This window comes from Pipra filicauda, unplaced genomic scaffold, assembly GCF_003945595.2.
Source record: "Pipra filicauda isolate LSUMZ 115617 unplaced genomic scaffold, ASM394559v2 scaffold555_size307855_pilon, whole genome shotgun sequence".
NCBI classification, from domain to species: Eukaryota; Metazoa; Chordata; class Aves; order Passeriformes; family Pipridae; genus Pipra; species Pipra filicauda.
In genome coordinates, this window is record NW_024104704.1 from 76,579 (window position 1) to 87,906 (window position 11,328).

The following is an 11,328-nucleotide window of genomic DNA, read 5'->3' on the forward strand; positions in this document are numbered from 1 at the left end:
AAATGAAAAGCATTGTGTCCCACCAATAAACTAGCATCTCTCCCCAACATATTCTTCCCAAAAGGACACATAACCATTGAGATGAGCTCTTCAGCAGGCATGGGCAAAAACTCAGAATTGCCTGAGTTTGCTTTTTCAAGATACTGACACCAGCCAAAATCCTAACCCAGTGCATGTGCTGTGTACACTCTCTCCCTATTGCACACACTTCCTCTTCAAAGAAAATAAAAGTGGCTTCACAATTTAAGCTTGTTAAATTGATGTCAGTTTTATCAAAATGAGACCAAATAAAACTCTCACTTCCAAGACAAAGCAGTTCCCAAAACCATTTTTCTCCTCAGTTATTTCTTCAAGCTCTTCCCCCTTCCAGATAACCACTTCAATGCAACACTTGAAAATAGGAAGATGAAGGCACACCCAGCTCTACAGGAACATGTCAGATGAGTGACAATCAACCTTTTAAGGCCTGTTGCCAACAACTATCAGCCACTGCCCAACTATGGAGCACTGGGTGTCTGTCATGGTCATCCTCTGTGTGTAGAGGCATCTCAGACAAGTCATACAACGCATCAAAGTGCACACTAGTGGACTGATGTCAAAGTGTTTCAGAGCAGGATCAGGGAAAAGCAATCTTTCTTTCCTTAGCACTAAGAAATTACACTTACCTCTTCCTCCTTGACTCTCTTACTGTTTTGTAAGAAACAAAGAATCTCATCAAAAGGGATGAAGAAAACCACTGGAGGAAAAACAACCAAGCTGTGATGGTACCAGAGCATTCACTCGGGGAGAGAAAAAATGTCCTTTTGTGTTCTCCCTAAGCTGGGCAATGACTCAGACCATCACACATGCCTTCCAGTGGCAGCTCCCGAGTTTTCTTAGGATGCACCTACACCTCAGTGCTGAGCATCACACAAACATTTCTCAGTACACCCGGAAACTTAAGGGTCCTTCACACCTCTATGGCTCAGATTACAAATTTTGGGTTGTAAATGGTGACCAGAAATCCAAACTTGGGATGTCTAACACTGCCTAGGTATCTGATTTAAAATTATCTCACTCCTTTAGGTTGTGTTACCAGAATTCCTCTGGGATTTTTTTCCCTGCAGCAGCAATACTCCACTGGTGTAGAACACACTTGCAATGAACACGCACCTGCTCTTTGGAATACTCTATTTATTTCTGGCTTCCAAGAACAAAACATTAATTACTACACTTGTATTTGTGTTCCGCAGAAGGTTTAAGAGGAACATGAAAAACATTCCCTGCATTAGTTGTAGGTCATGTAGCGGGGGGTAGCACTGAATTTCGCATAGGATTTAATGACTTTGTTCACTGCTTCCAAGAAATCCTTCTCCGTTGCAATCTTCCGGCGTGCTCGGATGGCAAACATTCCTGCCTCCGTGCAGACACTGCGGATCTCGGCGCCTTGGGAAGAAAGGGATAAAACAATTCAACACTGACAGTGGAGACAAAGCACACACAGAATTGTTTAAATAACTGAACACATTCAGCTCACCTGTGCTGTTGGGACACAGCCGAGCCAACAGCTCAAACCTGATGTCTCTCTCAACACTCATGGAACGAGCGTGGATCTTGAAGATGTGAGTTCGCCCCTGGAAAAAAGGGTGGAGGACAGAGGTGTTCATGGCATGAAAGAGATGATGACTCCAGCCTGCAACTGTCCACATCCACAGCATGGGCACATAGAAAATACATCCTGTATTTGCTGCCCAGCTGTAGTTTCCCATGTCTGAACTGGAATGTTTAAGTTTCCATGATACAAATTTAGGAAAATAGCTTTAAAAATAGCTTTAGTCATGGAAGTACCTCAAGTAATCTCTCTCAAAAGAGCCAAAAGAAAACACATTCCAACTTCTGAACTGTATCATGGATCTAGTTATAGGATTTTTTATCTGTTGAGGCAGGAACATCTGTTGAGCAGTGATTACAGCTGTTCACCATGGCTTCTCAGCCAGGGGTGGGATCTGTGCAGTGTGGGAAAACCTTTGGCACACCTTTAATCCCCCAAATTTCCAAATAGTTTCACATCAGTTAAGAGTCCTGCTTTTGGAAGGACTCTTTAACTCTCATGAACTTCCAGACAATAAAGCCCCAACTGAAGAAACACTCTGGCATCAGAACACACTTGGCTGTGGAAGAGTGTTCTCACCTCCAGGTCAGGCAAGCTGAACTCAATCTTCCTGTCCAGCCTGCCAGGCCTCATCAGCGCCGGGTCCAGAGTGTCGGGTCTGTTTGTGGCCATCAGCACCTTGATGTTGCCCCGTGGGTCAAACCCATCCAGCTGGTTGATCAGCTCCAGCATCGTGCGCTGCACCTCATTGTCACCCCCCGCCCCGTCGTCGAAACGAGCACCTGGAGAGGGGATGCAGGAATTCCACAGTGAGGGAAATGATTTTAGATGGTACCCAAGTACTTGTGATGAGTTAAAAAGGTGTGAGGGGGTTATTTGGAAACAATGCATTTCAAACCAAGAGTTAGTGCTGCTACCTGTCAGATAAACTAACTGTTGGATCTTCATCCTTCGTACCAAAGGGCCTGTACCTCCCTGTGTAACAACTGGCCAAGCTGCTGGAATTTATAAGTGTAGTTTGTTTGTTTTGCCTCCCCTCAACCAAAATCCTCCCTTGTCTGTGTAAAAACTGTTCTACTTCAAAGGACCTAAGCACTTCCTTTGAGAAAAAAATTCCATGTTCAGGCAGTAACAAAGATTTGGTGTCTAGGCCAGAAGCTGAACGGGGTTTAAGTTAACAATACTTGTTTGCAAACATAATACAGAGATTCTTCACTAAAGTTCAAATAATCTGGGTGTTCCAAATGTACAAAAATGGCTTCTCCTTGGGGCTGTATAAACCACTTCCTGACAGTTTCCTAGACATGGGGTGTGCTGGGAGTAGTTTTGCTAACACGGTGTTTACAAGCACATTTCTTGAAATGCAGCACTCCAGATAAAGAACTACAACATGAAAAGAAACCTGGAAGCTCTCATATGGGATTAGAACTATAGCCACTAATAACATACCTCCAATGGCATCAATCTCATCAAAGAATATAAGACAAGCTTTTTTAGTTCTGGCCATTTCAAAGAGTTCACGAACCATACGAGCTCCCTGAAAGCAAAAATTAAGATTTTGTTAGAGTTTTGAGGCGCATTAAAGGAAAACTATCGAACTTTTCATGCTCCCAGACACTTCTAAGTTTCCAATGAAAAAACTTTTTATTTGTTCACATATATAATAGGACATTCATAAAATGGATGTTTAAAACAATTTATAAAGGAGAGAAAAATTACTGCTCTTGAACTTAGAAGTACACATGAAATAATTTACCTCAGGGCCAAGTGAGAAATAAGTGGCAGAGTTGGGAACAGAATCCTAATCCCAGAGTCCCTCCTGAACCACAGACTGAACTCTGCACTGCAAAACCCCTTTCATCAGTGACAGCAAACCTCAGGTACTTTCCCCATCGCCTGACCTGCAGCAATTTGTCTGACAACTCCTTCCCCACCTGTATCTGCAGCATCCAAGTCCATCCATCCCTCATTGCCACTGCAGTGTCTGGTCCCCGTAAGGGAAATGTGCAAATCTCTCCACATTCCCTCAAGTATTTGCTCTTACCTCTCCCACATACTTCTGCACCAGCTCAGACCCAATCACCCTGATGAAGCAGGCGTCAGTCCTGTTGGCAACAGCACGGGCACAGAGGGTTTTGCCTGTGCCAGGTGGCCCAAACAACAGCACTCCTTTGGGAGGCTCAATCCCAAGGTTCACAAATCTTTCAGGCTGTAACAGTGGGAGACAGAAGGCAGGGTTATGTGCAAATTAAAGATTATGTGCAGCAAAGCGTAAATACAAATTAAGAAAGTCATCAATGAAGAGCAATATAAAGTGGGCTAAGCTGTATTTCACTTGTTAAAACCAGACTTCCTTTCACTCCGCTGTTTACATTCAGCTACACTGTCTTTTCTTGCTTTTCCAGATGCTGACAGATGACCAGAATACTTCAAAAATAATAAAGGTTTCAATATGGAGGTTACTCACATGAAGCAGAGGGGTTTCAACCACCTCTCTCAGCTTTTCAATCTGCTCTTTACAACCACCAACATCACTGTAAGTGACATCAGGCTTTTCTTCTACCTGCACAACAAAGAGGTGAGGGAGCAGTTACCAGCCTGCTGCTGTGAATCTCTCCAGGCTTTCACAGCCCAGAACAAAATCCAGCTAAAGTAATCACAGCTACAAGACAAAGCAATGTCAAAGTAAGTAAAGGGAGTTCTCACTTGCATCATGGTGACTGTGGGATCAATCTTTGGAGGCAAGGGGATATGGATTTGATACTTGTTTCTGTCCACCCTGGTGAGAAAGCATAAAGACCATTATTTTAACACCGGTTAATTAAACTGCAATGTAGAAACAACTCTGTAAATGAGAAGGTGAATTCTTAAACTGTTCTTTTCTCTGGCATGAAGACAGCCCGGCCCTGAAAGCTAATAGTCAGATGAGCTAGAAACTGGAATTCTTTCTGCAGAAAATTTTAAGGTTTCCAAAACTATTAATTCCAAAGTATTTTGAAAACTAAATTTCAAAATATCCCACAGAGCAAAGTGGCAAAATATTGATTCTCAAAGTTTCATCTCTTCGGTGAACATTTCCTGGCTGCCCTGTAACTGTGCAAGTGCCAAAGAAGAAACAGACTTTGGGCTAGGCAGGCTCCCTGAGAACTGGGGCTATCGGGGCCCAGACTGAAAGGCTTCAGTCCATTACATGTGGTTTTTGTCAGAATAACATCAAAATCAAAAGATTCCATCAGAGCATGCAGGTTAGCTACCAGCTTCCAAGAGAAAGACATTAGTGTTGTAATTTCAACCGCAGCAAAAATTTGAAATAAAATGATGGCTGTTGACATGTCAAACTAAGACATGAGACAACTCAGAGAAAGCTTTGCTCTCCAGGAAGACTCAGAAGAACACAAAGACTTTGCATACCCAACTCTCATGCCTTCTTCTATGTCAGTAGGTGCCACCTGGTCACTGAGATCCACCACGAACTTGGCAAACTGCTTGACATTGATAATGTACTTGGGATCCTCGGAGTCTGCATTGATTATCTTTGTGCACCTAATACAGAACACACAGTTACACCTCCCGGCACACAGCCTGGCTTGTTATCTGCATAAGCATCAAGATAAGAGACTCTATGTCCCAAATACACCAAAATAGCTGTTGCACTTGTAATTCCATTATTATGGCATGATACAATAGCTGCAGGAAGTATAAAGTACTAGTATAAGTACTAGTATAAAGTACGTAACACAGTTCCTTTATGATTCAGTGGTAAAAAGCACCTCCAATATGCACAACGTGCGAACCTGATTTTTTAAAGAAGTCTACACATAAGCTATAAATCACATTTTTAACACTGTGGAGCTCCACTGAAAGAGGAAGAGCACACTCACCTTGCAACTTGTAATGGTTGCTCACTTTGGAGAGTTTGTTTATCTGCAGCCAGATCCCAAAGAGCAGGAGGAGCCAGGCCAGTGTCGGATTCCTTGATTCCTGTGTGCAGGACAGACAAGCTGAGGAAGAAGCAGCTAAATGGGACATGAGCAATCCTTCCCACACCAAAACCTTAGAGATAAGCCTGCAGGAAGCTTCTTGAGAGGCCTCCAAAACACACTCACACGTGTCTTTGATGGACTTCCTAAAAAACAAGTTTCCTAAAGAAAGATGTCACGTGACTGCAGCTAAACGTGCAGATCCCAGCCTGGCCACTCTCTCATACAATCTTGCAATGTGGGAATATTTCAGCCTGACACAGATATCACAGACACTGGATGTCTACCTTCCAGAGAAGGAGAGAAACTCTGCATGTGCTTTCACTGAGGGAAAGCTTCAGTGTGAGATAAGAAGCCAAAGGACTCCCACAGATGAAAACCTCCATAAATCTTCCAAAATATGGATATAACAAGTACCATCTCCACAATGTATTTGAGAGAATCAAGGTTATTCTACAGGAGAAGTTGTGGTCTTCCTGGCAAAACTGAGGGCCACTACAGGATTAGCAACAGGGCCACAAACATACGTCAGTGAAAAGAAGAAAAATTAGGAAACAAATTAATTGCCATTGTTACTGATTTTAACCCAGCTGATTTGAAATTCTAACTGTTCTGCTACACATTTCTTCATTACACAAGGACTGGTACCACTACTTCATTATCTAGTGTCAGAAAGGAGCATTTGTTTCATGCTGCTGCTATATACATAAAAATTACAGTTTTGATTAAAAATGTGTTAAAATACAAAATTACAAAATCAGATGTACTGATTAGCCCTGCCCAATCAGAAAACCCATCACCTACTAAGCAAAAATCTCATGTTACCAAAAAACCCCCTGCATTCTCTTGAGAAAAATAACAACAATAAACCAATGCAGAAGTTGTTTAAAATCAGCTTCTTACAACACTTGTTTTGGTATCTGTGGCTCTTCTGTTGAAAGCCATCTCAAGAAAGGCACATACCAGTGAGCTCATTGATCTTCTTAAGTAGTTGTTGAATATCATCTTCTACTTGCTTGATCTGCCTTGAGTACGTGCTCTGGCCCTGGAAAAGGAATAGCACGTAGATTTCATAACTCAAATTATCTCATGTTTAGGAAAACACGACAAGAGCAGCTGAGCATCAAGATGTTCAACAGACTGTCCTGGTGCAACAGCCAACTACTGAGCACAGCCAAAAAAGACAGAATCAAGTTCCAGTAACAATATTTTTGTTTGCAAAAGTGAAGTGCAGCTACAGATAATTGCCTAATTTTGCAAGTGGAAATTTTCCACATTTATCAACTTCAAGGACCTGTTTTTCTTTTAAACTTGTTCAGCCTTATTTTTTTAAACTATTTCTTCAGAAGTTTAAAAAAGTCCTATTAAAAATCACATATAGACAGAATTCTGAATACACTACCTGAAGACCATCTCTGAGTGCCTTACTCAACCTTTCTATCATCTGCAGAAGACAGCAGAAAGATCATGGGGCAAATCACAATTCTTGCTTGTGGTAAAATGCTTTTTTTGATCTGGATCTGCCTAACACAGGCATATCCAGATCTGGATTTGCTGTACAAGATCCCTTTGCACACCACTGGTAATGAGAAGAGAAGCCACAGCAGGCACAAGATGTACTTCAGAGCTTTGTAGAGGCATCTTAGTGTCAACAAAATTCACATTTCTGCCAAACACTCAAATCCAGACATGCCCTGAGCTGCAAGTTTCATCTTTCAAGAGTTCTTTCACAGACCAACTGGACTTCCCAGCTGTCATAGTTTGAAATTGGCCCCCCCTGAGAGGCTGGGGAGGCTCAGAGGTGATTGGGTGCCAGGGCAGTGTTCCCTGGAGAGCCAATCACCACTCATGTTGTTCGCTTCTGCTCAAAATCATATATCACAGCATTGGAAATGGTTGGCAGTTCTGTCTTGGTTGTTTTGCTGTTGGTGTCTGCTGCATGTAGGTGGACAAGGCTGGGGGTGGCTGGGCTCCCTCTCTTCCCCTCTGGGTGGGAGAGGGGAGCCCTGCGACCCCCCAGCTCAGCCTCTGGCTAGAGTTAGAGTCAGCATTTGGAGTGTGTGCTGTGAAGGAAGAGATTCACAGCACCTGAGGTAAGAGGGAGGAGGCCAGGCCTTCTTTTCCTCCCCCTGCAGCTGCGGGACGCTTGGGACAGTGCAGAACTGAACCGAGCTGCCTGTGGCCAAGGCGAGGGGGCTTTTTCCCCCCACTGCATTTAGGCTGGTGGGGGGTGGATTTTAAGGCTCAGCACTTGAGCAGAGCCAAGTGGACGGGCTGATAAATCAGCTCAGTGCTCGGGAGAAGAATCCCAGGCGAAATTGGAGACGAGCCAAGAGCTCGAGAGTTGCCTGTCGAAGCTGACCGGGGGCAGCCGAGAACTGATGTGGAGGAATGAGGATTCCAGGATGTGGATGCTTGATAAGCTACACTGCAGCAGCTTATGAACCGAGGTGGGACACCGAGAGGGAGGAATCACCAGCAGCAGGAGAGCAAGGACTCAAAGCTATCTTCTCGGACTTCATGAGGAGGAGAGACTACAACAAACAACTGCTGGAACTTGGTGAGGAGGGAGTGTTCAGGAGCCCAGAACACTCCCACAGCAAAAGCCTTAAAGGCTGCTCCTGGACTAAAGTTAAAGGAGGGGCTTGAAAGGACTGACTGATAGTAATGTAATATATATATATATATATAGTTGCCTTTAGTTTGTATAGTATTTATTTGTGTGAATAAATGAATATACTTCCCCCTTCCCCTACAGAAGCCTCTGGCCTGAAAGTTTCTCTCCGGTGTTAGGATAAATTGTTGAGAAGGGGTAGGGGAAGCCTAAAAATTGGATTTTAGATTTCTAATGTGGCTCAAACTGCTACACCAGCAGAGAGGGGAGATTGGCATTTTAAGCCTTATTGTCCATGGAAGATGCATCCCAATGCTACGTTCCTTTGGACAAGGTCCATGTATCCCTCTCTGACAGCTTTTTAACATGATGCTAAAAGAAAGTCAATTTGAGGGCAGGAGTGGTCTGAAAGTTATTGTTTTTATAAACCAAGAAAACTGATGAGTGAAAAAGCCCCGGTAAAGCCCTGGCTGTCAGATGCCTGTGGTGATCAGCCATGAGATACAAAACAAAAATAAAGAAACCCTTAATTACTTCCAAGCAAACAAACCCACTGGATTACTTTTAGGGTTGTGGGTTGGGGCCTTCTCATTGGACAGCGAAAAGGGAGAGAAGATTTTGGCAGGAGAGAAAAGCATTAGGAGCCTAAGCAGGTTTAATAACTACTCCCTAATGACACACTCCTCCACTCCTGCACTCCATTCCCAACAGGAACTGCTTTTTGTCTTCAGCACTCTCATAAGTGTAGGATACTTACATATGTTTTCAGCAAGGCAATGTCCCCTTCATCCAGAGCTGAAACAAGACAGGAGAGACTTAGCTTCCAGTTTTAAAAACAAAGCCAACAGCATCGATTCTGCTTCTAAAAGATGAACACATTTATTTTAAAGAGATTCTTTTGAGTTTCTACTTTTTCACTGAACCAAAGTGGAACAAAGAAGCATCAGACAGCCAAGAAAAACAAAACAGGGTCTCCAGCTACTCTCTTCAGTCCCAAAACCTGCACCACCCAGAGCTCACAGCAAGCAAGTTCTGCCTCTTCCAGCTTCCTATGACTGCACAAAGGAGGGATGGAAGATATGAAAACTTCACCTTTTTAACTTTTTGTTTCTAAATGTCTAAGAAAGCATCAACAGAACACTGTCACCACTTTCTGCCAGTGACGTCTCTCTTCCAAAAAGCTCAGTGTGGGCAGGGAACAGCAAATCTAAGCTGGTCTCAGTAACAAAACATCACTGTAAACTACTAGTTTTATTATTGTAAAACAGAAAACATGGGAAGGGTCAGATTAAACGAGACCAACAGTCTGGCCTAATATCCCTTCTCAAACAGGAAGGTTCACAAATGTGGTAAATACATGGCAAGACCCCACTCCTGGGTCACACATTATTATCTATCCTTAAAACAACTTTGCTAATGGTTTGGTTTTTTGAATCCCTGCAAACTTTCAGCAACTTTCAGCAAAATACACGGGAAGGAATCCCCTGGTTTAAATCAGCATTGTGCTGCCTTTTACTTGACTTAAGCCTGGAATCTAAAACTTTCACCTGAGCCTCAGAACTCCCTCAGAAGAACAAGCAGCATTGGCTGTTCCATGTGTTCAGTTCTGCATAGTCCTGCAGGGAGGCTCCAGGGAACCTTCTCCATTACATAAAAAAACCAGAACTCCCTGTTACTGTCACCCCCTGCTCCCTTTCACATCACTTGCAGTTTAACACACATTCAACACGCCCTCTCCCTTCCCCCAAAAGCTGTTTCCATCCACCATTCCTGGCTCTCAGTATCCTCTCTTTTCTAATTCCATTGTATCTTTTTTAAGGCAGATGGAGCACAAACCACACAGTACTGATGACCTGGGTGCAGTATGCGTTATATATATTCTGAGAGGACCTTTTATGTTGATCCTTATTTCTTTCCTGATTATTTGTATTACCCCATTGATTTTTTTTTTTTTATAGCTACTAAACACTGTGATGCTGCAATTTAGAAGTCTTTCTTGAGTGGGAACAGTTCAAAGTCCATCACTGATTACATTTTGCCCTGCTTGTGCTCCTAAATGCATCATTAAATATTTACTAATGTGAAATAAAAACACACATTAAATTGAAATAAAAAGGCACGTTTAATTCAAGCACAAGGAGCAACCAGGAATTTTCACACTGTACCAGTGTGCTCGGAAAAATGTGCCACCTCTCCCTCTCCTGCTGCCACTGAATTACTAATGGAAGTGGCAAACTTTAAGATCATCAAGTCCAACTGTCCACCCAGAACTGCCAATGTAGCCACTAAACCTTGTCATCCAGTGCCAGATCTAGATGCCTCTTGAACCCCTCCAGGGAAATGGAGACTCCACCACCTCCCTGGGCAGCCCATTCCAATGCCTGACCACCCCAACAGTGACAATTTTTTTCTCCAGTATCTGATCTGTATCTCCCCTGTCTCAGCTCAAGGCCATTTCCTCCGGTCCTCTCGCTACAGACAGGTAGAAGAGACTGGCCCCCACCTCACCACAACCTTCTTTCAGGGAGTTGTAGTTTTTTTATTGTATCACGTTTTATTGATCTTTTAACTCATCACTGAACCACAAAAAGCCTGTTTTTCTCACGAGGAACAGATCAGGCATTTTAGGAGCCTCTTGCAAGACAACTAGACCTAAAAAGGTATTCTGTCTTCCTCCCCTGAGGATCTCGGCAGCTTTCCCGACCAGCCTCACACAGTATTTCTTCTCCCCGCCCCGATCGGTCCTTCTCTATTCTCCCTGGGAATTCCCAAAGCCGGGCCCTCACACCGGTGTTTATTTCGGCACGAGGGGGGCGGCGGCCGAGGACAGAAGCCGCCTCAGGGACATTTCTAATCCCTCTTTTCCCATCCAGGCCCCCGGCCCCGCCGCTCCCGGCTCTGCTCCGGCAGCTGCTCCCGGCACGGTCGTGCCGCCCCCGCCCGCCACCCGGGCGCCGCTCCGAGAGTCTCCCCCTCTTCGTCCCTCACCCCGGATGGGCTTGTCCTCCTTCTCCTCTTCCTTGGTTTTCCTCTGGTCGGCTCCCAGGTAGTCCGGCATCTCGCCCTCCGCCCTTACGCAGCACGGCCGCGCTTCCGCCCGGCGCGCAAACCAGGGTGCACCGCGGCCCGCGCACCGGCATCTC

The 11,328-nt window shown here is 44.2% G+C and overlaps 1 protein-coding gene across 1 annotated transcript; it reads right to left on the reverse strand.

The window, feature by feature from the left end:
- Positions 1–1,155: 1,155 nt before the first annotated feature.
- PSMC2 (proteasome 26S subunit, ATPase 2) lies at positions 1,156–11,304 on the reverse strand. Its single transcript, XM_027741775.2, has 12 exons — positions 11,174–11,304; positions 8,943–8,980; positions 6,535–6,616; positions 5,473–5,572; positions 5,003–5,134; positions 4,298–4,370; positions 4,059–4,154; positions 3,636–3,800; positions 3,041–3,128; positions 2,171–2,373; positions 1,517–1,613; positions 1,156–1,425 (listed from the first exon to the last, which is right to left on the reverse strand). Exons 1-12 carry the CDS (start codon positions 11,241–11,243, stop codon positions 1,268–1,270), a joined length of 1,302 nt encoding a protein of 433 aa, XP_027597576.1. The 5' UTR covers positions 11,244–11,304; the 3' UTR covers positions 1,156–1,267.
- Between the last annotated feature and the right edge of the window lie 24 nt (positions 11,305–11,328).